Raw genomic sequence first — 26,858 nt, 5'->3', positions numbered from 1 at the left:
ACAGCGCTGTCGCTCGACACAACCTCTCCGTGACATTCTTTATTTAGACTGACACAGCATCACAGGCAGACCCGATCAAACAACCCAGAGCCCGCAGGCATCACCAATCGATCCCAGCACAATAGAACAGCACCAAATGAAATGCAGCACTGTCGATGTGTGCAGACATGACATTAACCATGTAGTTGAAACTAAACAGCTGATATAGATGCTTCCTGTCAGTCGGTTAAGAGCAGCAAAGATGCAAACAAAGGCAGCTCGGTTAGCTCTGTATGTATTGGAATCACATCAAGAACCAGCTATTGGGCTCAGCCCTGCACCGCCTGACATGTTCTGGGTTGTGGATAAAAGTGACCTGACAATGAATGTTTATTCCGAATTTCGGTCAGTGTGGCACTAATCGGCTGCATGGTAGTGTGGCGGATTCGGGGGGCAGGCTGGGAGACCGTCGTCACAGCCGGGACGCGAACCCGTGTCTCCCGCACCGCAAGCGACAACGTTAACCAGTCGACTAAAGGGTCCGACCCGTTAGCCAAGGGCTACCGAGCCTATTCATCCATGATCGTTACATTGCCCCCTTCATTCAATATTCGCACCCCCGCAGCGAACCTAGGGCTCCCCCCAGAGCACCATATCAATACCGAACTTAGTGCAGACACCCGATGGGCACAGTCCGCTGCAGCCCAGAGCCCCTGATCTCAATTGATCCGCCAGCCTCATCCCACTTCTGACATCAATATAGTGAATTCGGGGGATAGCTCGGGACGCCGCATCCGGGACGCGAACCCGTGGTTCCCACACCGCAAGCGACTACATTAACCAGTCGACTAAAGGGTCTGACCCGTTAGCCAAGGGCTACCGAGCCTATTCATCCGTGATGGTTACAGTAGCTTTGCTGTCAGTACTCTCACCTCACAACAACGTCCTGGATTTGATTCTAGGTCATCTGTGTGGCATTTGCATGCTCTCCCCATGTTTGCATGGATTTTCTTCGGGTACTCCGGTTTCCTCACAGTCCAATGACATGCATGTTAGGGGAATTGTTGGAGACGCACTAGTCAAGCATTTACGCTCTCCACATGACTATTGAATCATAAGTGACTACGATATTCAGAAGGGTTGATGACATACTTCTTTCTTCTTTGTCTTTCAGCTTGTTCCCCATTTTTCAGGGGTGTCCACAGCGGATTGTACAGTTTTCATCGGTACCCTGTGAGGGCACAGCACCAATGGCGGCCGTTGTTAACCCAGGCCACAGCCAATCCCGTTTGGAGCCTCGACTGATCCGGGGTGACACACTAAAATTCAAATACCATGGAAAGTGAGCTCATTAAGATGGCCTAACTGAATGGTTCAACAAACTTCAGTGTGGTTGCAGTTAACAGAAATTAACTTTACTAACAGGCCTGCGCTGCAGTTAAATCATGACCAGTAGCTAACCAGGTTAATTGCATAGGCATAGACCATTAAATTTCGGTCACCAGAGATGTTGAAGCAGAGCTCAACACTCTCTCCACCACCTTTTCATTTTAAGGATGATGATGGGAGAAACTCACTGATTTGAGTGGTCACCGTTTTTTAAGAGACTCTCAAGCTATTCCAACATGCTACTTCGTGAACTATTAAAGTGATCTATTTTATTATGGCTTATTTTTCTATTTATCACTTTTTTCTTCTTCATCAGTATCTTATTATTATCTGTGCACTTCCACCTAAGGCAAAGGCAAGCACGTTGCACTGCATTTCAATATACAAATGTTGCTATGTAAATAAAGTTTGATCGATTGATTTGACTTTTTAATACGTCGTCAGCTTGATCGTAAACCGACATATGAGCCCTCGCCGCGCAATGGTAGAATAAACGAGGCCAACTGAACCAATAGTAATTGCGTTTCTTCTTCGTCGATTCCTTAGAAAATTGACAGACAAGTTTCTGATGCATTACCGCCACCAACTGACCAGGATATCTATTATTACTAACCGAATTCCAAAAAATGTCAAATGCATTAAACTAAATTCAAATCATGCTTATCTTATCAGTCATGTTTAATATCAGAGATGAAATAAGAATCAGCACACATCTTATGAACCCCCACTCCAAAACATAAAACAAAATCCTTTAAGCTCATTTGTAAACCAATAGGAAATGTGGGCGATGGAGTGGGAGGGGAAACATCATGGCCGTCACCACAATCGATGTGTGTGGAAAGAGAAGTTTATCCAGTTCAAATCCAATGTTTTATTTTAGAAAAGTCGGTGAATTAACATGTTTTTTAGTTGTTTTGTGCGTGTCGGTGATTCAGTCGGTGACGGATGATGGATACGGGATGGAGGACTTCTTGAAGCGGGAGTATTCGCTGGTAAAGCCATATCAAGGTAACTGTCAACGAACACCGTACATTCTAAGCCACAGTTAAATCCTATTATCGGTGTAAAGTGTCGTTTCGTGCGCTTCAAATGAAAGCATAATTGTTGTTTAGCTATCTATTTTCATTTTATAATTGATTAATTTGTAACCGTTCTCTATGGCCGTCTCAGGCACTTACTGTTGCACAACATGCAAACGGAAGTCAGTGCTTTGTTATGTTTATGCAGGGTAACGTTAATAATTTACGTTATTGAATAGTATCATTACAGTATTGAGCTCACGTAACATAAAGTGCATTGCATTTTAATTACATAAAGTTTGACGGATTAAAAAAAATCAACACGCTATTTATCTGTTTAGTAATGACCAACATATTCCAAAGTGATTTAACTATAGAGAAACGTATCCCACAGTTTATTTTCTGACTAGGGTTATTTAACTGTGTTGACTTTGCAGGGTTGGGTTTCTCCAGTTCCTCCCAGTGGGATCTGATGGGCACTGCCATGGTCACCACTGAGCAAGTGAGGCTGACCCCTGACCTGCAGAGCAGACAAGGAGCGGTGTGGAGTCGAATCGTAAGTTCACCGCAAACTGCAAAACCTGTGCAAATTCAGTCACCCTTGGTGGTCTGAAATGCCACAGTAGAATGTTTTTTCCCCCAGTCTCAGCTTCAGTTTCTACTCCATATGGTTATGGAAAACCAGGAAAAGGCACTAGATTTGAAAATAAAATTTCCAGGCTCTGGAGAAGTTATGGAAAATCATAATTTTGGAAAAGTCATGGTAATCTGACTAAAGGAGCATCACAAATAATAAAAAGAAAGTAACAGCAGATGGAACCATTGCTGCAAGTCCTTTTGAATTTGTGTGCATGCAATACTAAAGGACAAGGAGTGTTGTACTTTGGCATTTATTGTATTGTATCTGTTGGTAATGTAATTTTAAAGCCTGATGGAACTATTTTATCCATCCATCCATTATCCAAACCGCTTATCCTGCTCTCAGGGTCGCGGGGATGCTGGAGCCTATGCTGGACTAAATTATGATTGAAATAATTTTGGTTTGACTTTGACTTGACTTGGTTGTATGCTATAGAATCACTCAGTACCCAAACAGGATGACAATACTAGACTATCTTGCCAGTAAAGCTTGGCCAGTTGTTGTAAGGGGAACTATTCTGTTGCATCAGCTTTAGGCCTAACTTATACCGAAACATTGTCTGTAGTATCCCTATGTAGTCACCACACAACTGCTTAATGTGGACAGGAAGACATTTCCAGTCAAACAACTGAGACATGACAGGAAAATGTTTCCATATTTGGGTCAACTTTTAGCCAGTGGTCTCATGGGCCAGACAAAAAAAAAAAAAATTCCAAAATTAGATTTTTCCCATTGATATTCTGAGATTGCCATTAAGTCATTACAGAACTAAACCAAAAACATGGTACTTTTTAAAAAGGATTTTAGTGTTATGGAGTTGTAAACTCTGTATGTGTGTCTACTAACCTACATGCTGTGCATAGCAAAACTCCATGACAGAAACAAAACCCAGCTTGTCTTCATTCTCTTTTGTGTTCCCAGCCTTGTTACCTGCGGGACTGGGAACTGCATGTGCACTTTAAAATCCATGGCGAGGGCAAGAAGAATTTAAATGGAGATGGACTTGCTATCTGGTTTACCAAAGAGCGCATGCAGATTGGTAGGTGGAAAGAGACTTCATCAACTCATCAGATATCTAGGTCCTTATGTATTGGAAAGGACCTAGATGTCTTGCATCAGTGTGCAAATAGTGCGATAGCCTGTCTTTGTGAAATGCATCGAACAGGTGCTGTCTTTTGCAGGTCCTGTGTTTGGCAACATGAACCAGTTTACTGGGCTTGGGGTCTTCGTGGACAGTTACCCCAATAATGACAAGGACCATGAGGTGACAACCCTTCCCCATGAGTCATATTCGGTACCACCACCAGCCCACCCCCCCAGTAGCTTCCATGACACATTAGCTGCTAAATATCGATCTCCTACCTTTTGATAAGCATACTCTTCTGAGGAAGTTATTGAATCAGACATGTCTGTTTTAATTTATTGGTGCCATTAAACGTATCCTTACTTGCCTTCAACTTAAACCTCAGATGGTTGTTTAAACGTGTGTCTTTGTGGTACAGAGAATATAAAGATGCCTAATGTGTAGACATGTTACTTTTCCACCTTGTGACCCTTCTCTCCCCTTCTCGCCGGACTCTCACTTTTGCTCATATGCAGAAAGTTTTCCCATATATATCAGTGATGCTGGGTAATGGGACTTTGACGTATGACCATGATCATGACGGGCGGTCGACTGAGCTAGGAGGATGTACTGCCACAGTGCGCAATGTCAACCATGACACCTTCCTCTTCATCAGATATTCCAAAAACAGGCTGACGGTAAGAGAAGGCTCTGATGCTTACAAATCTGGATCAAATAGGATCTGTATGTCATTCCTTGTATTCGCTGTAAACAACACCATCAGGACAATTATAATAGTATCGGATAAGTTGTCTCTAATTGGCCCACTCAGCGACCACAAGATGCTGAATGTCACCAATGTTCTTCTATCTTTTAGGTAATGACAGATGTTGATGGTAAGCAGGAATGGAAGGAGTGTGCTGACATCACAGGGCTACGTTTACCACTGGGCTACTACTTCGGCACCTCTTCTGCTACTGGAGACCTGTCGGGTATAAGACCTTAAGAGTCTATCATATAAGGATCTTTATCCATGAGTCCTTCCTTCAGAAGGCAGACTTGGTATTTTGTGTTATTGTCAATGGAACGTATATGCTTGTGCGTGTTCCCCAGTACTAAGAGTTTATTGTGCTTTCATCACACAAACTACAAACCTCTATAGATGAATTCAAATACATAAAGACCTCTGCTTCAAAAAGTTTTGTGTTGTTATGACAAATGCCTCCTTTAGGCTTTTATCCCTGCTTGCTAAAGAAAAGGTGCCCAGGAAACAAAACATCACAAACATCTAACAAGGGGACAGTAATGATCAGGTTTGTGGAATAACTCTTGTTTATTGGATGATTTGTGTTCCCTAGATAACCATGACCTTATCTCTATGAAGCTGTACCAGCTGACAGTCAAGAGGACTCAGGAGGAAGAGGATGAAGAGGAGGTCCCCATCCCCAGTGTTGATGATGCTGCGCAGTTCCTAGGTATAAACAGTGTGGTCCTTACAATACTGTTGAATGGTCATCACTTTTCATTGATCATTTTATAAGGCGTGCAAATAACTGGTGATGCCAGATTTATAAGCACACTATTCCCTCAGATGTGTTCAAATTGTGGTCAGTGAATTTCACAAACTGGAGATGGATAGTGCTACTAATTCCTCTCCTTGTATGTTCTTAAGTGCCATCTTAACCGTCCTGTAATGAAAAGTTCATGTGCATCAGCATCAACAGGCAAACTGTAGTCATGTCTGCATTTTATAACATTGCCCAGGCTGTTGTGGTACTCAAAAGTGTATGATGCACACATAACCAGGGAAAAGTTTGAACCATTACCATGTGTGTATGTCAGGAGAGGGCCAGCACTGTGATTCCTCAGTTAATTCCATCTAGCCAAACAGAGGAACTCAAACATGTGAAAATAAGATGGGAGTGGACCCTAAAGACATGATGTTCCGACTCTGTCTTAAACAACTATGTGGAAATAGAGCCTTACAGAACTAGTTGTGTAAACATACAAATTATTGGGACAAGTGTAACAGTAAAAATTTTAAAAAGGTGTTGGAAGAGGAAAAAGAGGAAATTGTTTTTGGAGCAAATTCATTCACATTAATAACTGTCAAAGTGTGTGTATGCACTTGAACTAAGCAAGAACAAAGGGTGAACAAGGAAAATGAAGTAAGCAAGAAACTGAGTTGGAAATACCTTTTGAAACAGGGAGGCATCCTTTTTTATCTAAATGGGACAAACCTCTGATTTACTGCCACTGTCCCAAAACAGACCTATTGTGTCCTTTGTCCAGAAACAGCAATGCCCAAGCGAATGCTATAAGAATTAAAGGTCCCAGAAAAGGGCATTTAGTGCACCACAAACTTCTCCAATTTGACGCATATCCAAATGAAACAGAATGGTCGGGTGGGATTTTGTGAGGAGAGGGAGTTTGAATTGACTGACAGCCAATCATGGCCAGGCATTTTTAGAATGTGGACATCGATATGTTGTTGGTTAGTTTCAGCTTGGTGATAGAAGATAATTTGTTTTCTCTCAGTCTTGCTTACAATCCATGAAAATGTTTGTTAGGGCACAACTACAAGTGCAGAATGACATTACTAAAAAAAACTTGCATATGTCAGGAAGAGAAAAACAATTATTCTTATATATTTATGTATTGATATCTAGAACATGCTGGAGAAGAAGTAACAAATGAAATGACCTTTTTCGTCTCATGGGACCTTTAAACATTAAGTTAAGACAGGCTGTGGTATATTAAAATTTTTGCCGATGAGCCAGAATTTCATGACCACCTGCCTAATATGGTGTTGGTCCTCCATGTACCACCAAAACGGCACCGATCCACCAAGGCATGGACTCTACATGGTCCCTGAAGCTGTCTTGTGGTATCTGGCACCAAAACATTAGCAGCAGATCTTTCAAGTCCTGTAAGTTGCGAGGTGGAGCTGCCGTGGAGTAGACTTGTTGGTCCAACACATCCCACAGATGCTAAATCGGATTCAGATCTGGATAATTTGGAGGCCAGGGCAACACCTAGAACACTTCATCATGTTCCTCAAACCATTCCCGAACAATGTGTGCAATGTGGCAGGGCGCATTATTCTTCTGAAAGGCCACTGACATCAAGGAATACCATTGCGATGAAGAGGTGTACCTGGTCTGCAACGATGTTTAGGTTGTTGGCACGTGTAAGACTGACGTCCCTATGAATGGCCGGACCCAAGGTGTTGTAACGTGATCATTATTAAATAGTTAGAATAATGGTAATATAGCCATATTCCCTCTAGGGGTAGCTGTTTGTTAGGAGATACTGTTTTCGGGAGTTTCCGGGTTGTGGGGTTTTCCAGGTTGTGGGGTTCTCTTATTTAATTTCGTCTATGTGTGTGTCGTAAGCTCCTTCACCCTACAAGATAGTCGGTGTAAGCCTCTGTGTATGTTCATACTGTTTTTGCTGGGCCTATGTAAAGAATCTTGGAGCATGAAGTTGTCAAGTGATCCTTTTTAGAGGTAGAAGTTACCACACGGTTTCCCAACAGAACATCGAACTCTCTCCATCGGCTTGTTGTCGTCCCACAGTACATCCTGGTGCCATCACTTCCCCAGGTAAACGGCCCACACATACACAGCCATCCACGTGATCTAAAAGAAAACGGGACTCATTGGACCAGGCAACCTTCTTCCACTGCTCCAAGGTCCAGTTCCGATGCTCGCGTGACCAGTGTAGGTGCTTTTGATAGTGGACAGGGGTCATCATGGGCACTGACTGGTCTGCGGCTACGCACCCCCATACAAAACAGGGTGCGATGCAGTGTGTTGTGACACATTTCTCCCATATCCATCATAAAAATTTTCTGTGACTTTTGCCACAGTAAATGGTAAATGTACTATAGCGCTTTTCTAGTCTACTGACCACTGAAAGTGCTTTACAGTGTATGTCTCACATTCACCCATTCTCACACACTGATGGCAGAGGCTGCCATGCAAGATGCCAGCCTGCTCATCAGGAGCAGTTGAGGGTTCAGTGTCTTGCTCAAGGACACTTTGACACACTGCCCGCGGGAGCTGGGGATTGAACCGGCGACCTTCCAATTACTAGACGACCCGCTTTACCTCCTGAGCCATGCCGCCCCAGTAGACACACAGTAGACCTTCTGTTGGGTCAGACCAGACGAGATAGCCTTCATTGCCCTTGCGCATCGATGAGCCTTGGGCGCCCAACACCCTTTCACTGGTTTGTGGTTTGTCCCTCCTTGGACCAGTCGGTAGGTTCTCACCATTGCTGACTGGGAGCACCCCACAAGCTTTTCCGTTTCAGAGATGCTCTGACCCAGTTGTCTGGCCATAACAATTTTGCCCTTGTCAAATTCAGTCTCAAGTCTTTACTCCTGCCCATTTCTCCTGCATCCAACACGTTCACTACTAGAATCGATTGTTCACTTACCATCTAATTTACCCAGACCTTGACATGTGCACTGGTTTGGAGATGATCAATGTTATTGTAGCAAATTCGGGGGGCAGTCCGGGAACCGCCACAGCCGGGACATGAACCCGTGGCTCCCACTCTGCAAGCGACAACGTTAACCAGTCGACTAAAGGGTCTGACCTGTTAGTCAAGGACCAACGTGTCTACTTATCCATGCACGTTACATTATTCTGTTCACCTGTGAATGGTCATAATATTTTGGCTCATCAGCGTATATCTATCATAGCTAAGGTGCTTAGTGTTTAGCCTGAATTGGGTTATTGCTTTTATGAAAAAGTTAATGTATTTTTCTACATATTATAAGAAATCTTCAAGGTTATTTTGGAGTGAAATCAATTCCCTTAGTGACCATTTAGGCTACAGCAACCAGCTCAGTCCCAAACATGGTTACAGTCCCAAAGATGGCTTAGTTGGTTACAACTTTGGTTCAACAATTTCATTTTGATTGTATGGGACATTTACTAATCCTAACAAACTTGCCTTTAGATGCACAGATGTTAGCATAAAGATCTCTCAGTAGGTCATTAACCTGCGGATTTTAGGCATTGAACGATGCTCATCTGGGTGCAACAGTTGAATCACTTAAAGGGCGGTTCACTTTTTTTGTTTTTCTTGTTTTGTTTTTTGCTCCTACACTTCATTAAAACATTGCCGGGCATCATTTAGAATCATACAGAAGCTTCGCTAATTGCTTCAGTATTGAGAAACTTGCCACTTTGCTAAATCATTTTACTGGGCTTTCAACACAGTGCTACAAGGCAGTGGTTTAAACTATTAAAAACCGTGGCATAGTTCCTTTTCAAAAACAGGAAACTCACAATACAGTTAGACACAGCTTCACTTATATTATGTTTATTCAGAATATGTTTCGAATGGTAGGGGGGGAAAAAGATTTCTTTGAAAAGCTTAACGGTTGACAGATATAACCCAACTATCTGTAAACTTCAGCACTTGTCAGAGTAAGTCAGACATTTTTTTTAATAAATTGTGACTAAATAAACATGCTTAGAGAAAATATTTCCAGTTTTTAAATTCGGATTAAATCAAATTGTCGACTTAGTGAAATAAAGCCTGGCTCTGCAGGGAATACTGGGTTGATCATTCTTCCTTTTCTGATTTTTTTGTTTGTTTTTTTTTTTTCATTCCAGTGGTGGTAGAGGAAAAAGGGATGAGCGGAGTCCAGAGCTTCTTCATCCTCCTCTTCTCCCTCGTCGGCTTGGGTGTTCTGGGTACCGTGGCAGTGATTGTGTATGGACGTTGGAAGGAAAATAGCCGCAAACGTTTCTATTGATACCAGAAGATATCAGTCTACGTAATAGACAACATAGTGCAAATTTTCAGAATGTCCGTCCTCTAATCAACATCCAACACAACAATGCTGAGACTGCCGTAGCTGTACTTAACCGAGCAACTGAAAGAAACAAACTCATGCAGTTCAGCAAAGAGAACTGAACCGATTAGCCATCTGTGAAATTTAGTGTTAAGGAAAATAAAAAAGAAACTTTAACGCTCGCTGCTGTGCGAACTGAAGGTGACCTGTGGATCTCTGGCCCAGATATTGGGATACTTAATTGCACTAATATTTTGATGATAAAATCCCATCTTTTAAAGAGGATATGAGTGAGTGATGGCTTTTGGGGAGCACTTAGGTCATCTTCTGCCAAAAGTTGGTTTCAAGTTTGACTTTCAAAGATGTCACGAAACTATTCACTCATCCATCATGCTCTATATTGTACTTCCTAGTGAATGAAGTTGATGACTCCATTTTAAGTGCCTAGCTAGGACCAATTCAAATTGAGTCTTACTTTCCATGGATGTCCTAGCATTGAAATTTAATTTTCACCCATATTTTGTGTTAGACATCATTCTACTCTATTCATTCTTTTAAATTAAAGTTACTGACAGCTCTGCCAGGATGCAATTGTTAAATGTTTCCCCAAATCTGTTTTTAACCATTACAAATTTTTTGGCACTTGGCATACCTACTGAACTCACTTGAATTATTTTGAATGGCACGTGATTACCTGAGAAAACTTTGTTTTTTATTAGTTACTTTGGGGTTGTTGGTTTTTTTTTTTTGGTTTTTTTTTCAGAAACATGTCAGCCATCTCAGTTGTGATAATTTCTCTTGATTTATTTTGTCATTTTCATGTTGTAAGAAAAAAAATGCACTGGGTCTTTCATTGTCCAAATGCAATATCATGGAGTCTAATGTGAACTGGAGTAGGAGGAGTATGTATCAATGCTGTTTAACCTGTGATATTAATTTTGTTTACAAAATAATACTGCAGTTATTTTGTATCAATAATGCTGGAGCCGTACCGAAGCTTTTCAGAGATCGGGGTCTTTATTAAAGGTGAATTTCATGAAAACCAAAAACCAAATACTAGGCTGTCACTTTAAAAAGACAAATACAGTTTTAAGTAAGATTTTCCCAACACATTACCAAAAAAAAAAAAATCGTGTGTGAGGCTAACTGAAAGAATTTAATTTCTTCCCATGGTTTTACCAAACAGAAAAGTAGATTCTTTGATTCCTAGAATTGCCACCTGTAATCGCTCTGAAAAGAAAATCTTGGAACATCTGAAAGAAATACATTTGCGTACTTTTGCTGGATAAGAGTCACAAAGTCCATTTGAAGAGCACTTGCTCTTTATACCTCTAAAGAAAGAGTCACGTGAGGATAGAAATAGGTCTACAAGCTAATGCTACAGTATACAGTGTAACTTTGAGGAAGAAAACATAGCTTTACAAAAGCCTTACTTCAATAACTGTTGATATGTATGTACTACAAGACAGCATATGTGATAGTTAATTGAAGATGCTGTAAACACTTGGTGAAAACATCAGTCATACAATGCCTCATGAGAGGTGAAATACTGACATGGCCTGGTTGAAATCAAAACCCTGAACTCTTTTTTTATTCAAATCTGTCAGTCTAAACTTCACTGGGAAGTTAAGCAAAAGAGCAAATGCACTCCTTTTTTGTGCCCCTGTATTTTTTTCCAATAAAAATGTATACGGTCCACTTGTATTTGTTTTTCGTTTTTGATTTTGTTTTTTGTTTTTTTCCAAGTTTTCTATAGTTGAATAAGTAGATGCTGCTGAATTGGGTTTGATAAGTGGAGGAATTAGATTTTAGGGTGTATTGGGAAACTTTTTTTTGTCCATTGGTCATTTTAGCTTGTCTATCTCAAAATCCAAAAGCTCCTTCAAGACATTATTGTTAATATCTAATATATAGAGGAGGATTTCCAAAAGGTGTCTTATTATTTGGCTAAAATTGGCAGGTCAAGTAGACAAACTTACATGATGTGTCAGTTATCTGGTGGTGAGTCCCACTTGGGTTTTTCAGATTTTTTTTTGTTTTGTTTTGTTTTTGGGGGGCAGGGGCATGTTGACCACTGCTTGTGACTGTGATTGTCAGTCAATAGTGACTCTGGACTTACTTCTCCACCTTATCTCAGGGCACGAATAAGAGTTGTCTTACTGACTATTTGGAGACGGAGCCCTTTGTTGTCTTTCTCCTCCCTCTTACTGTCTTGCTTCCTGCTTGTGTCTACCTGTTAGCTTGGAACTCTGGGAAAAGTGTTAACCACACCAGACAGTCGGCCACTGCATCCGTCATATTAACTTGGGGGGCTGATATCAGAGGATTACTTTACATAGCCTTGATAAGGTGAGTCTTGAAAATTTAAAATGTTATATTTCTGACCTTAAATAAGCATACCATTGGAAATGTTAAAAAATCGGTTTAGTAAAGATGTAAATCTTGAAGTAACATGTCAGCCGATTTGAGAAATAAATGACATTCCTTCACACTTAATGCCAATAATGTAACAATAATGTAAATTGTTAATGGATATGAAATGCTCTTACACATAAAAATGATAAACCTGAGAATAGACTCGGGCCACAATATGTCAAGGACTTACACTGTGGTAAATGGCTCAGGCAGAGATCAGTGTTGTCATATCAAACAGAGCTGTCAGGTAAACACAATGCCACCAACAGGACAGCCAGGTTTACTCGTTTTTACCCACAGTTGATATGTACTTTACCATTTCACTGTGTTGGAAACTGTAGTGTTTTGTTAATTTTGGTGATTCATCTAATTCCCTCTTTAAATGGTCTCTTAGAGCGAGACTGTCCATGAGGAAGAATGAATCGCACTTGTGCTGACTGCTTGAAGAGCCTGATGGTTTTCCTCCACTTCATTTGCTGGGTGGGTTTACAGAGCTGCATTACAACAGACAGATGTTTTCTTTTTTATTTCTCTCATTTAGGACTTTCTGAATTTTGTAATTCCTGGTACAGTCAGTAGAAACAATAATACTGGATATGGAAAACTTTTTACATAAAAGTATATCTTAAGAGATATGTCTTAATTTGTGATTTAAAGGATGATCTTTGTTCTGTAACTGTGTGTCCTAACAACAAACACCCAGTTTTCTACTGACTGATTTACACAATAATAGAGATAGTTGGAGTACAAAAACTGAGGGGATTAAAAAGCGTAGCTGATTTTTCTCCAGATTTCCAAATAATAAAATCGACTTATTTTTTGACACGGGTTGTAAATGAGCAAAACATGTCTGTACGCCTGTCTCTACATGAACATCAAACATAAGGTTCAGTATTTGTTTGTACTCATAAAACTCTACTTGCTGGCTTTATATATTAAGTGATAAAATATCAAATTGATTTTAAATCATAGTCAATTGCCCCTAATGATAATTGATTTTCCATAATAGTGCGATGAGGGCCACAAAGCACAATTTCCCACACGTCCTCACTGAGATGTGAATCATTCTGGCACCTCAACCCCCTAATTTCAACAAGGTATTTAACAGCAGCTAGGCTATCTTGAGTTCTACATTTCAAGGTTTGGTAAAGACTGCAGAAATAGATATTGTGTCAACAGATAATGTTCACCAGAGAAGGCATTTTAAAAAGATTTGGCCCTAAAATTGAACCTGGAGGAATTCTTCTGTGTGCTGAGAAAAAATAGTGAGTTTGCAATATGAACTGAGAGGTTTTCCTGAGAATGACATGAGCTGAAGCAATTTGGAGTCACGTCTTTTATGCCAAGCCAGAGGAGCTGAGGTAACCACCTGAGACATGGTCGATAGTGTCAGGGGTTGCTGCAAGAGGGATTGTAAATTACCCATATCCATTATTAATACACTGACCTCTACTAATAAAAAGAAACTCTCCATCCTTTTTTCTTATATCATACTGAAATGTCTTATAGATGTAATTTTGACTCTTATAATCCATAGCTACAAGCAAGCTTCAACCTCTAGCTTTCAAACCATTTAAAATAGTAAAAGTTTGTAGGGGCATCTGGGTGGCATGGCGGTCTATTCCATTGCCTACCAACACGGGGATCGCTGGTTCGAATCCTTGTGTTACTCCAGCTTGGTCGGGCATCCCTACAGACACAATTGGTCGTGCCTGCGGGTGGGAAGCCAGATGTGGGTGTGTCCTGGTTGCTGCACTAGCACCTCCTCTGGTCGTTTGGGTGGGTGGGTGGGTGGGTGGGTGGGAGGGAAGGAGGGGGCTGGGAGACATAGCGTGACCCTCCCATGCGCTACGTCCCCCTGGTGAAACTCCTCACTGTCAGGTGAAAAGCAGCAGCTGACAACTCCACGTGTATCGGAGGAGACGTGGTAGTCTGCAGCCCTCCCTGGATCAGCAGAGGGGGTGGAGCAATAACCGGGAGGGCTCAGAAGAGTGGGGTAATTGGCCAAGTACAATGGGGGAGAAAAAAAGGGGGAGGGAAGTTTGTATATAGACTTATGGATGCTGTAATTTGAGGGATCTAAGTGTAGTATTCTCAAGTGTCTGGATGACATCTAACTTAAAACTAGAAGAGAAATGTTGACCATTGGCAAGATGGCAGAGTGATTAGCCAGAGCATACTGCAGTCACGTGTCTCTCCCAGTCTTCAAAGAGGAGGACTTAATGACACGGTGAAACAAAACCAACACAGCCTGAAAAAGTTTTTTTAAATTTATTTTTTTATAGCTGTTGGCCTTCCCCTGTAAGGGCGAACAGGCCACTGAACCCATAAACAGTGGTGCATAATTTCTGTTTCGTTATTTTGGAGCTGAGTAAACGCACAGTGCAAGTACAACGCCCCTTCCAAAGTATCCTTCCTAGCGATACGGCTTCAAAACATGTAACAGAGCTGTTCATAATAGATTGGAACTAGCTGGATTAAACACCTGTTAATGAAACCTACTGAGAACACCAAGGGACAGCAGAGCTTCAGCAAAATTTAGCCACAATTTCCAAGCAAACAGTTAAAGCATGATCCGGGAGAGTAATCTGAGGATCTCGCTGTTGACTTTTTATTCAAAATATGTAAGAAAATGTTCACACTTGTCGGGACAAGCTTTGATACTGTAACCAAGCATGTGTCTAACTGACTGAGCCAATTCCTTTAAGCATTTGTAAGCTTTTTGAGAATGTTATCAAGGACCATTACCAACTTTTTTTTTCCATTTACATCAAGCTTTCCCTCGGTCTCTTCTCAGAGCTTAAGATTTCACTAAGGAACCACAAAGTCGACAAAAATTCAGTAAGAGCTGTTAATACCGGCATTCCACAGATATTTTGAACAATATGATAATCCGTTGCTTTTCTCTCTTTCTGTCTGTGTGGCAGTTGTGCGGTGCCTTTGTGGTGGCATTTGGAGAGTTCCAAATGATGCACTCAAAATATGGTTCCCTGATCATTTCCTTTTGGCCCATCTACCCCGCCAATACTCTGGTGGTCACAGGCACGATTGTTACCTGCGTGTGTTACCTGGGCATCTTAGGAGCCATGAGGGAGAACCGCTGCATGCTCATCACTGTGAGTCTGCATCCAAACACTTTTACGACTCATTTTAACCCCACTTTGAAGCATGATGTGATTTGCTGGAAAGGCGAGAGCAGTTAAACAGAATGGGTATTCAGTTCAGTGGGATAACACTCAGGAATTTTAAAAATATTAAATACTAGTCCTTGAATTTTCTGTTTTTATTTATTTTTATTTTGTATAGTTATGCCATTGTGTAAGCTACTTTATAATTCTGTGGTGTGTTTAAGGTAATTAATGTGAGCAACCCACTATATGTCAGGTTCCTTGTGCATGCAAACTTAAAGGGTAATTCTGGTATTTTAAAACCTGGGCCCTAGTTTCACATTATTTGGGGTCTAAATGACCAATAGTGACAAAAAAAAATAATGGAACTGCTCTAGTATTGAGCGAGAACATGTCAGCCAGCAGCAGCGAAATGGGCTCCAATACTGGACTAATTCCGAAAGATTTTGTCCCTATTAGTCATTTAGACCCCAAATGGCGGGAAAATAGGACCCACGTTTAAAGATACTGGCGTTATCCTTTAATGAGCTCATAACACCAATTCTAGTTTTTAGATGAGTACAATCCAATTCCGTCATAAAGATGGGTGGGTTTTACTCAAAAGTATCAAATAATGATTGCCCTTTAGACCTTCATGGAAACTACTACTACTACTACTACTACTTTCGGCTGCTACCGTTAGGGGTCACCACAGCGGATCATCCGTTTCCATCTTTTCCTGTCCTCTACCGTCGGCAACGGCGACGGACCGGCTGTGGCGACGGTCTCCCAGACTGCCCCTCCAATTCGCTAGTGCCCGGGACGGTCTGGGAGACCGTCGCCACAGCTGGGACGCGAACTCATGTCTCCCACTCCGCAAGCGACAATGTTAACCAGTCGACTAAAGGGTCCGACTCGTTAGTCAAGGACCAACGTGTCTACTTGTCCATGCACATTACACTACCCCCCCTCCTTCGGGAAGCGCGTATATCAGCTTCCTCATGCCTCTGGTCGCACACGCATCCGATGACCTCACGGTCTCACCATCCCACTTCTGACACCAATGTAGCGAATTCGGGGGGGCAGTCTGGGAGACCGTCGCCACAGCCGGGACGCGAACCTGTGTCTCCCACTCGGCAAGCGACAACGTTAACCAGTCGACTAAAGGGTCCGACCCGTTAGTAAAGGACGAACGTGTCTACTTATCCATGCACGTTACAATATGTTGCTCCAAACCTGTATGTACCTTTCAGTATTAATGGTGCCCTCACAGATGTGCAAGCTACCCATGCCATGGGCACTAACACACCCCCATGCCATCACAGATGCTGGCTTTTGAACTGTGCGCTGATAACAATCTGGATGGCCCTTTTCCTCTTTAGCCCGGAGGACATGACGTCCATGATTTCCAAAAACAGTTTGAAATGTGGACTCGTCAGCCACAGCACACTTTTCCACTTTGCATTAGTCCATCTCGGATGAGCTCGGGCCCATAGAAGCCGGCGGCGTTCTGGGTGGTGTTGATATATGGCTTTCGCTTTGCAAGGTAGAGTTTTAACTTGCACTTGTAGATGTAGCGACGAACTGTGTTAACTGACAATGGTTTTCCCCAAGTGTTCCTGAGCCCACGTGGTAATATCCTTTACAGAATGATGTCGGTTTTTAATGCAGTGCCGCCTGAGGGATCGAAGGTCGCGGGTATTCAATGTTGGTTTTCGGCCTTGCCGCTTACGTGCAGAGATTTCTCCGGATTCGCTGAATCTTTTGATGATATTATGGACTGGAGATGATGAAATCCCTAAATTCCTTGCAATTGTACGTTGAGAAACGTTGTTCTTAAACTGTTGGACTATTTGCTCACGCAGTTGTTCACAAAGTGATGAACCTCACCCCATCCTTGCTTGTGAACGACTGAGCCTTTCGGGGGTGCTGCTTTTATACCCAATCATGACACTCACCTGTTTCCTGTTAACCTGTTCACCTGTGGAATGTTCCAAACAGGTGTTTTTTGAGCATTCCTTAACTTTCCCAGTCTTTTGTTGCCCCTGTCCCAGCTTCTTTGGAACGTGTTGCAGGCATCAAATTCAAAATGAGTAAATATTTGCAACAAAACAATAACGTTTATCAGTTTGAACATTAAATATCTTGTCTTTGTAGTGTATTCAATTGAATATAGGTCAAAAAGGATTTGCAAATCATTGTATTCTGTTTTTATTCACATTTTACACAACATCCCAACTTCATTGGAATTGGGGTTTGTATGTCTAATTCTCTGTTCTCTACATTTGCAAACAAAAGAAGATACAGATCCATGTGTCTGAAACTGACGTGTGACATCATTTGTGTTGATTCCAGTTTTTCATCCTGCTGTTCATTCTGATGTTGGTGGAGCTGGCCATGGCCTGTGTGTTCTTTGTCTTCAACAGAGAGGTACAGTAACATGGATCAATTACTCTTCCCATTGGATTTATCATAACATGGCTCACTCAAATGTGCAGACTGTAATTGAAGGGGCCCAATCCAAAACTTTGTGTTCCAGTCATTTCATTTTAAACTTGTTTCTAGGGTTGTATTTTCATGGCACCATGAAATTCAGGCTATGAGTAGCTGTTAATTTTTCTCTAAATGTAGGATGAATCTCATCATAACAGATTTCATAATGTTTTCAGATGGCTGATTGCTGTGTTCATACAGTGATTTATGGAATTACAGAGATTCTACACCCTGAAATGCCTTTCCAACTGCTGCTATGCAGACAGCACTGGACAGCTAGAAAAGACTGCTATATTTCAAACAGGCCTTTGGTTGACATTATGAGTTGAAAAGTTCTGCAAAAATATTATTTTTTTCATCTGCATAACAAACTCTTCTATGATATTAAATGCACATATCCAAAATACAAATGATGAAGGCAAATTCTGGATTGTATCTTCGATAGAAAGGCAACTGAACTGGAGATTAATCTTGTGCATCTGTTGTTCAGATTGACACATTCTTTGAGAAAGACCTGGAACGAAGCTTGGAGATCTACAAACATTCCCCTCCAAATGGTAACCAAACCATTAAAGATGACTTTGATGCGGTTCAGTACCTGGTGAGCATTTCATTATAATGACACCCACATCTTATTCCCATTAGCGGGGTAGCTGAAGGCTATCATACTCATATTGTCTTTACTCATTTGCTGCTGGTAACATTATATTTACAATGTCTTTATGCATGCTCGATAATCACAGAAAGGTGAATCATTTCATCTGGACACAACGTTTATTGAGAGAAACGTTTCATTATTGGATGAAAAGTTTCTCTCAATAAACATTGATTATATTTACAATGTTTTTGTGTTTCTCAAGCCTTGGGTTGTATATCCTTCTACATACTTTCTACAAGGATTTTATTTTTAATTTAAAACAAATGGAGACCCCTAATGGACAAGCAAAGACATCACCTAACGCTTGATGAGGTTTTTAGCCAAATTAATGCGGTGGTTTTCTGAGCATGCGTGTCATTAGTCGCAAGGCCCAACTTCACACTGAATCCCGTTTGTTTGGGGGAGAGAATTGCTCGTTCACGTTTCCTTGCTGACATTCAATATTTGTTAATGCCACTGAAGCAGTTTTACATCTTGTGCAGTTTAAGTGTTGTGGAGTCCATGGCGAGGCGGATTGGGAGGGGAGGGTACCTATCTCCTGTTGTATCGATGACCCCTGTCAAACTGTCCCCCACATCAACTGGCAAGAGGTAGGTAACACTGTAATTTTCTAAACCATAGCAACATCCAAAGATTTCCTTCTTTAACATTTTATCGATGGGGTATCTGGGTGGCGTGGTGGTCTATTCTGTTGCCTTCCAACATGGGGATCGCTGGGTCGAATCTCCATATTACCTCCAGCTTGGTCAGGTGTCCCTACAGACACAATTGGCCGTGTCTGCGGGTGGGAAGCCGGATATGGGTATGTGTCCTGGTCGCTGGACTAGCGCCTCCTCTAGTTGGTCGGGGCACCTGTTCGGGGGGGGGGGGAGGGGAGCTGGGGGGAATAGCGTGATCCTCCCTGGCGAAACTCCTCACTGTCAAGTGAAAAGAAGCGGCTAGCGACTCCACATATATCGTGGTAGTCTGCAGCCCTCCCCGGGGTTGGAGCAGCGACCAGGACAGCTTGGAAGAGTGGGGTAACCGGCCGGATATAATTGGGGAGAAAAAAGGGGGAACCCCCCAACCAAAAAAAACCCATCAATCAATAAATTCTTGGATAATCAATTATCAACATCAATAAATCCACCATCACACAAGTCAAGACTTTCTTCCAAAATAATCTCAGTATTGAAGTATCGGTGAAGGAGCATGTTTGCAACATCAAAATCTGATGATGTTTTAGGTCATATTTATGCAGAAATATAGAAAACTCTAAAGGGTTCACAAACTTTCAAGTACCACTGTGTGTGTGTGTGTGTCAATAAATTTTTATTGACAGCTGATGATTGCATATGGCATGAACCCAGCCACTCAGGATGGACAAGCCAGTGCATTCTTAGTGCCGGTTCCAAGCCCTGATAAGTGGGAAGGGTTGCGTCAGGAAGGTCATCCAGTGTAAAATCTTTGCCAAATCAAATATGCGGATCATAAATTGGATTTCCATACCAGATCGGCTGAGGCCCGGGTTACCAATGACCACCACTGGTACTGTTGGCCAGCAGGGTGCCAGTGGAAACTATGCTACTGTTGGGCGAAGGAGAAGGAGAGGGGGAAGGCATGCCCAGAGGCAGCGGGAGAGGAGGAAGGGTAGGAGTGTGGAGGTGAGAGTCGGAACTTTGAATGTTGGCACTATGAATGGTAGAGGGAGAGAGCTGGCTGATATGATTGAACAAAGAAAGGTAGGTATACTGTGTGTGCAAGAGACCAGGTGGAAGGGGAGTAAGGCCAGGAGCATCGGAGGTAGGCTCAAACTCTTCTACCATGGTGTGAATGGGAGGAGAAATGAGGTAAGGGTAATTCTGAAGGAAGAGTATGTCAAGATTGTGCTGGAGGTGAAGAGAGTGTCAGACAGAGTGATGAGTATGAAACTGGAAATCGAAGGTGCACTGATGAATGTTATCAGCGCATATGCCCCACAAGTTGGGTTTGAGATGGAAGAGAAAGAAGAATTCTGGAGTGAGTCGAATGAAGTGGTGGAGGATGTACCCAAGGAGGAGAGAGTGGTGATTAGAGCGGACTTCAATGGGCATGTTGGTGAAGGGAACAGAGGTGATGAGGAGGGGATGGGTAGGTATGGTGTCAAGGAGAGAAATGTGGAAGGACAGATGGTCGTGAATTTTGTGAAAAGGATGGAAATGGCTGTGATGAATACCTATTTCAAGAAGCAGGAGGAACACAGGGTGACATACAAGAGTGAAGGAAAGTGAACACAGGTGGACTAGTGGAGTCCTAACGGGAGCTGCCAAAAGTAGTAGTAGTAGTAGTATATATATATATATATATAAGTCTATATATTAAGATAGATGTAGGGAAAAAAACCTTTCCTACCTAATCTAAATTTCTCCTACATCTATCTTAATATTCCGCTCCTCATTTGTTACATTACATTACATTACAGTCATTTAGCCGACGCTTTTATCCAAAGTGACTTACAATAAGTGCATTTAACATAGAAAATCAAGAGAACTACTAGTCATCAGAGGTCATAAGTGCATCTAAACAAGCATCTAAGAGCAAAACCAGTGCTAAAGTAAAAGTGCAAGAAAGAGTTTTTTTTTTTAATGAATGAATACAAGTGCTAAGAACAAGTAACAGGGTAGTAGTTCTTAAAGAGGTGAGTTTTCAACCTGTGCCGAAAGATGGGCAGCAACTCCACTGTCCTGACATCAGTGGGGAGTTCATTCCACCACTGTGGGGCCAGGACAGAAAAGAGCCGTGAGCGATGGGGCAACCAGGTGTCCCGAGGCAGCAGAGTGAAGTGGTCGGGCGGGGGTGTAGGGCTTGACCATGGCCTGGAGATAGGAAGGAGCTGTTCCTTTCACTGCCCTGTAGGCTAGCACCAGAGTCTTAAACTGGATGCCAGCAGCTACTGGGAGCCAGTGTAGGGACAGGAGAAGGGGAGTTGTGTGGGAGAACTTAGAGCGGTTGAACACCAGATGAGCTGCAGCTTTCTGAACAAGCTCCAGAGGTCTGATGGCCGACGCCGGGCTTGCCAGCAATGAGGGAGTTGCCGTAGTCCAGCCGGGAGATGACCAGAGCCTGGATGAGCACCTGTGCCATCTCGTCGGTGAGGAATGGGCTATTCCTCCTGATGTTATAGAGGAGAAATCTGCAGGAGCGAGCAACCGATGCAGCGTTTGCAGCAAATGACAGTTGGTTGTCCAGGATCACACCCAGATTCCTCACAGTCCGAGTTGGCGTCACCATGGTGTTGTCAATGGTGATGGCCAGGTCTCAGTGCGGGCAACCTTTCTCCGGGAGGAACATCAGCTCTGTCTTTTCCAGATTGAGCTTCAGGTGGTGTGTCGCCATCCACTCTGAGATGTCAGTCAAGCAGGCAGCAATGCGTGTCTCTACTTGTGTGTCAGAGGGAGGAAAGGAAAAGATCAGCTGGGTGTCATCAGCATAACAATGGTAAGAGAAGTCATGTGAGTGAATAACAGAATGAAGGGATGTCGTGTACAGGGAGAAAAGGAGAGGACCCAGAACTGAACCCTATGGATGCCTGTAGTCAGTCTGCGAGGCTCCGACACATATCCCCTCCATGTGCAGAGCCTGTGACATCCAGCCACTCGAGGGTAGAGAGGAGGATCTGGTGGTTCACTGTGTCAAATGCAGCTGACAGGTCCAGGAGTATCAGGACAGAGGAGAGAGAGTTTGCTCTCGCAGAGTGCAGCGATTCTGGCACTGCAAGGAGTGCTGTCTCTGTCGAGTGACCCACCCTGAACCCAGACTGGTTGGGGTCCAGGAGGTTGTTCTGGTGGAGGTACAAAGAAAGTCGGTTAAAGACCGCACGTTCGAAAGTTTTGGATAGAAAGAGTAGAAGGGAAACCGGTCTGTAGTTTTTGACGTCAGATGAGTTAAGTGATGGTTTCTTGAGAAGGGGGGGACTCTAGCAGTCTTGAAGGCAGATGGAAAGCATCCTGCCTGGAGGGAGGTGTTGATGAGGTGGGTTTGATAGGGAAGGAGTTCAGGTCCTATAGACTGAAGAAGAGGGGAGGGGACCGGGTCAAGGGAGCATGTGGTGGGGAGACTGGATGTGATGAGGTTTATTGGAGAGAAGAGGAATGAAAGTCAGTTGGAGCAAGAAGGAATATATATGCGTGAATGAGAGGGAGGACAGTGGAATGGTGAGGATGCAAGGAGTGGAGGTGACGAACGCGTATGAGTTTAAGTACTTGGGATCAACTGTCCAAAGCAATGGGGAGTGCAGAAGAGAGGTGAAGAAGAGAGTGCAGGCAGGGTGGAGTGGGTGGAGAAGAGTGTCAGGAATGATTTGTGACAAAAGGGTACCAGCAAGAGTTAAAGGGAAGGTTTACAAGATGGTAGTGAGACCAGCTATGTTATAGGGTTTGGAGACAGTGGCACTGATGAAAAGACAGGAGGTGGAGCTGGAGGTGGCAGAGATGAAGATGCTAATATTTTCATTGGGAGTAATGAAGAAGGACAGGATTAGGAACGATTATATAAGAGGGAAGGCTCAGGTTGGACGGTTTGGAGACAAAGCAAGAGAGGCAAGATTGAGATAGCTTGGACGTGTCGAGGAGAGATGCTGGGTATATTGGAAGAAGGATGCTGAATATGGAGCTGCTAGGGAACAGGAAAAGAGGAGGTTTATGGATGTGGTGAGGGAGGACATGCAGGTGGCTGGTGTGACAGAGGAAGATGCAGAGGACAAGAAGAAATGGAAATGGATGATCTGCTGTGGTGACACCTAACGAGAGCAGCCAAAGATAGATCAACATCTATCTTTACGTGTATGTGTATATATATATATATATATATAATTATTATTAAAACCATTTTTCCTGCATCTGTATTGATATTTCACTCCTCATTAGTTGAATACTTCTATCGACACCACTGGCGGTTTCGGGGGGGAAAAACCCTCTCTCTCTCTCTCCCTCTATATATATATGTGTGTGTGTGTGTGTGTGTGTGTGTGTGTGTGTGTGTGTGTGTACGTATGTGTGTATGTACGTATGTGTGTGTGTATATATATATATATATATATATATATACACACCATATATACATACACACACGTATATATGTGTGTGTGTGTGTGTGTATATATATATGTGTGTGTGTGTATATATATATATGTGTGTGTGTGTATATATATATATATATATATAAAATACTATTTAGTGTTTTGAATCAAGACCTTTCCTCTTTTGTGGTAAACAGTTAAATCTGTGCCGTTTTTGTCTTTCAGGGCTGTCATATGAAACTAAGGAACTGGTTTGCCCATAATTTTCTCAGCACAGCAGCCGGTGTGGTCACACTGTTCATCATACAGGTACACTCAGACAAGGTTTCTTCTAAAAATATCTGATTCTATTCTATTCTATTTCTAACCTTAAACATGTTGATATTGTTCACTGCTGTGTTGTATGTCATATTACATGTATGTCTTTGTCTTCATTTACAGTTCATTTGTTTGTGTTTCACCGTCCCCCTCTTTTGCCACCTCAGTCGGAAAAGACTTGGTTATCAGTGAAAAGGACCCCAGTGGCGTCTGCAATAAATCCTTTTTTAAAGGAAAATTTCCAACAAAGGATTATCTTAAAACTGTGCCTACTTTCCATCTTATAGGTCAAAAACTTGCTTCCTTTTCATTTTAAGAATTTCATAATTTTTCTTTTTAAGCTAATACTTTTAGGACACAGTATTGAGGGAAAACACCCCAACAATCTCCATCAATCTGTCATGTCTTGAATAATCTAGACTGGAAAATGCTGTAAACGCTTTCAGAACTTCTAATAGACCAAAAATTATAATAATGCAATACAATGAAGCATGTTTTTTTCCTTTCCCATCAAAACTTTCTAAAATTTTAGAAGCCTTGAAATGAACGACATTTTGCCTATCGCACAGCAAAAACTGTACCGCAAAAGTTTTACATTTGAGATTAATCTCTCTCTCCCAAAAAATGTCTTCTTCAACTTTTGTAACTTAAGCATTTTTGTGAAATTTTTATAAAAAAAAAGTTGTAAAATTTTGGGACCAATTTTCAACTCTAGCCTGATACTAATTACATGCCAGTAGTTATTTATACCTTTATATAATATAAATTGCTCATTAGTTACTGGATATCAGATACCTTCACTAAAGCTGCCTATGTTTCTGAAATGGTTAAGTAAAATGTGCCATCTAGTGTCTGCCATGTCACTGAGTCGACAAGCTTGTATATATTTACATTGGCAAGTCAATTGATTTAGACTCTCAAATGTGTGTTCTTTGTGTGTTTCACTTAGTTTAGTTTTATGTTAGAAATAAAATCAAGCTTCTTCAGTCTTTATTAAAAGAATAGGATTAAAGGCCTTAATTTGCCCCACAGTAAGGTGTAACATGTATATTTAACAGAATATTGACTATGTTATATATACTGATGACAGGAATGAGCCTAACACCTTTATCCCTTTGTTACCAATGTTAGTAATTGATAAATTAATGTAATTTCCTTAATAAAATTCAATAAGCATATTTTCCCTGGAGTTTTGTTTTTTGGGGCCCAGATGTGATTTGAAGCAAAACAGCACTTTCTGACTTGCTATAAAGTAAATAATTCTCAAAACCTAATAAAAGAAAGAGCAATTAATAATGTATTCTCCTAAATCAAATCAAATCAATTTTATTTGTATAGCCCAATATCACAAATTACAAATTTGCCACAGTGGGCTTAACAGCAACATAACATCCTGTCCTTAGACCCTCTCATCGGATAAGGAACAACTCCCTAAAAAAAACCTTTAACAGGGAGAAAAAATAGGAAGAAACCTCAGGAAGAGCAACAGAGGAGGGATCTCTCTCCCAAGACGGACAGCGTGCAATGGATGTTGTGTTCACGCAATTTACATAATACAACATTGAAAGAGGATAACAGAATTATAATGGACATAAAATTTATGAAGAACATGATGCACAGGATGCCAAGCAGTGTCCACATGCCAACGGAGCAGTCCAGGACCCAAGCCACGCGACCAGCATCATCATGTAATAAAAGAAAAACTTATGTGAGGAGTGGAAGGGCAGGCAGCATCCAAATGGCGACCACCATCACCACGGAGACCTGGGAGGAGAACCGACTGCACATGCATGCAAGAGAGACTCACATGACACCATTCAAACACAGAAAAAGAGAAAGGAGAAGACATCATTCAGAGAGAGAGAAAAGACATGTTAGAGAAGAGAAAAGTTTGCAATAGTCATTAGCCATAATTAATTAAGTCATCAATTCGTCATAATCTATACTCTGTAATCTATACTCGATAATCTCGTCGGCAGAACAGTGGTTGGTAAATTCATTGAGACAGAAAACCAACCCGCCATCCAGTACAGGTTGTGAAGCACTCAACTTAATGGCAACTAATTGTAAACTAAGGCAAAAAGATGAGTTTTAAGTTTGGATTTAAAGGACTCAACAGACTCTGATTGTCTGATGGCAGCAGGCAGGTTATTCCACAAAAATGGAGCCCGATAGGAAAAGGCCCTGCCACCAGCTGACTTCTTTTTAACTTTGGGTACACACAGGTGCCCTGTATTTTCTCGGTTTTGTCTGAATTTAAAAGCAGAAAGTTAAGTGACATCCTGTTTTTCACAGTAGCCAAGCAGGCCTCTAAGTTAGTGATTTGAGTATGATCATCAGCCCTTATAGGCACATACAACTGAGTATCATCAGCATAGCAATGGAAATTTATTCCATAACTGCATATAATTTGGCCAAGAGGTGTAATGTAAAGAGAGAAAAATAGAGGGCCAAGTACTGAGCCCTGAGGCAAACCATATTTAATGTCAGAAAATTTTGATATAATATTATTATAGTAGACACAATGTGTTCTTCCAGATAAGTAGGACTTAAGCCAAGAGAGAGCTAAGCCAGAGACACCAAAATAACAATTTAATCTATTTAAAAGTATACAGTGATCAATAGTGTCAAAGGCTGCACTGAGGTCCAGTAGTAGAAGCACAGAAGTGGAATCCGAGTCGATAGCCAATAGAAGATCATTTACCACTCTGGTCAGAGCAGTTTCAGTGGAGTGACAGGGCCTGAAAGCCGACTGAAAAGGTTCATATAGATCGTTTTCTTTTATATGGGTCAAAAGTTGTTGATACACAACTCTCTCTAGTACTTTAGAGAAGAATGGAAGATTAGAGACTAGCCAATAGTTATTAAGAGACCCAGGATCAAGGTGCAGTTTTTTAAGTAGAGGTTTAACCACAGCTGTCTTAAAA

General features: G+C 41.8%; 2 protein-coding genes across 2 annotated transcripts; both read left to right on the top strand.

The window, feature by feature from the left end:
- The first annotated feature begins 2,168 nt into the window (after positions 1-2,168).
- On the top strand, positions 2,169-11,597 carry lman2lb (lectin, mannose-binding 2-like b). Its single transcript, XM_056283692.1, has 8 exons — positions 2,169-2,376; positions 2,825-2,943; positions 3,949-4,066; positions 4,209-4,291; positions 4,627-4,788; positions 4,968-5,082; positions 5,449-5,565; positions 9,724-11,597. The coding sequence occupies exons 1-8, from the start codon at positions 2,178-2,180 to the stop codon at positions 9,864-9,866; spliced, it is 1,056 nt and encodes a 351-aa protein (XP_056139667.1). The 5' UTR covers positions 2,169-2,177; the 3' UTR covers positions 9,867-11,597.
- Positions 11,598-12,182: 585 nt separating this feature from the next.
- On the top strand, positions 12,183-25,049 carry LOC130118085 (leukocyte surface antigen CD53-like). The gene is made up of 8 exons (XM_056286409.1): positions 12,183-12,254; positions 12,715-12,800; positions 15,248-15,436; positions 17,783-17,857; positions 18,411-18,521; positions 19,061-19,168; positions 23,839-23,922; positions 24,055-25,049. The coding sequence occupies exons 2-8, from the start codon at positions 12,738-12,740 to the stop codon at positions 24,121-24,123; spliced, it is 699 nt and encodes a 232-aa protein (XP_056142384.1). The 5' UTR covers positions 12,183-12,254; positions 12,715-12,737; the 3' UTR covers positions 24,124-25,049.
- The last annotated feature ends 1,809 nt before the right edge of the window (positions 25,050-26,858 follow it).

This window comes from Lampris incognitus, chromosome 1 (assembly GCF_029633865.1).
Source record: "Lampris incognitus isolate fLamInc1 chromosome 1, fLamInc1.hap2, whole genome shotgun sequence".
Taxonomy (NCBI): Eukaryota; Metazoa; Chordata; class Actinopteri; order Lampriformes; family Lampridae; genus Lampris; species Lampris incognitus.
This window is presented reverse-complemented; position numbering and strand designations above follow the sequence as displayed.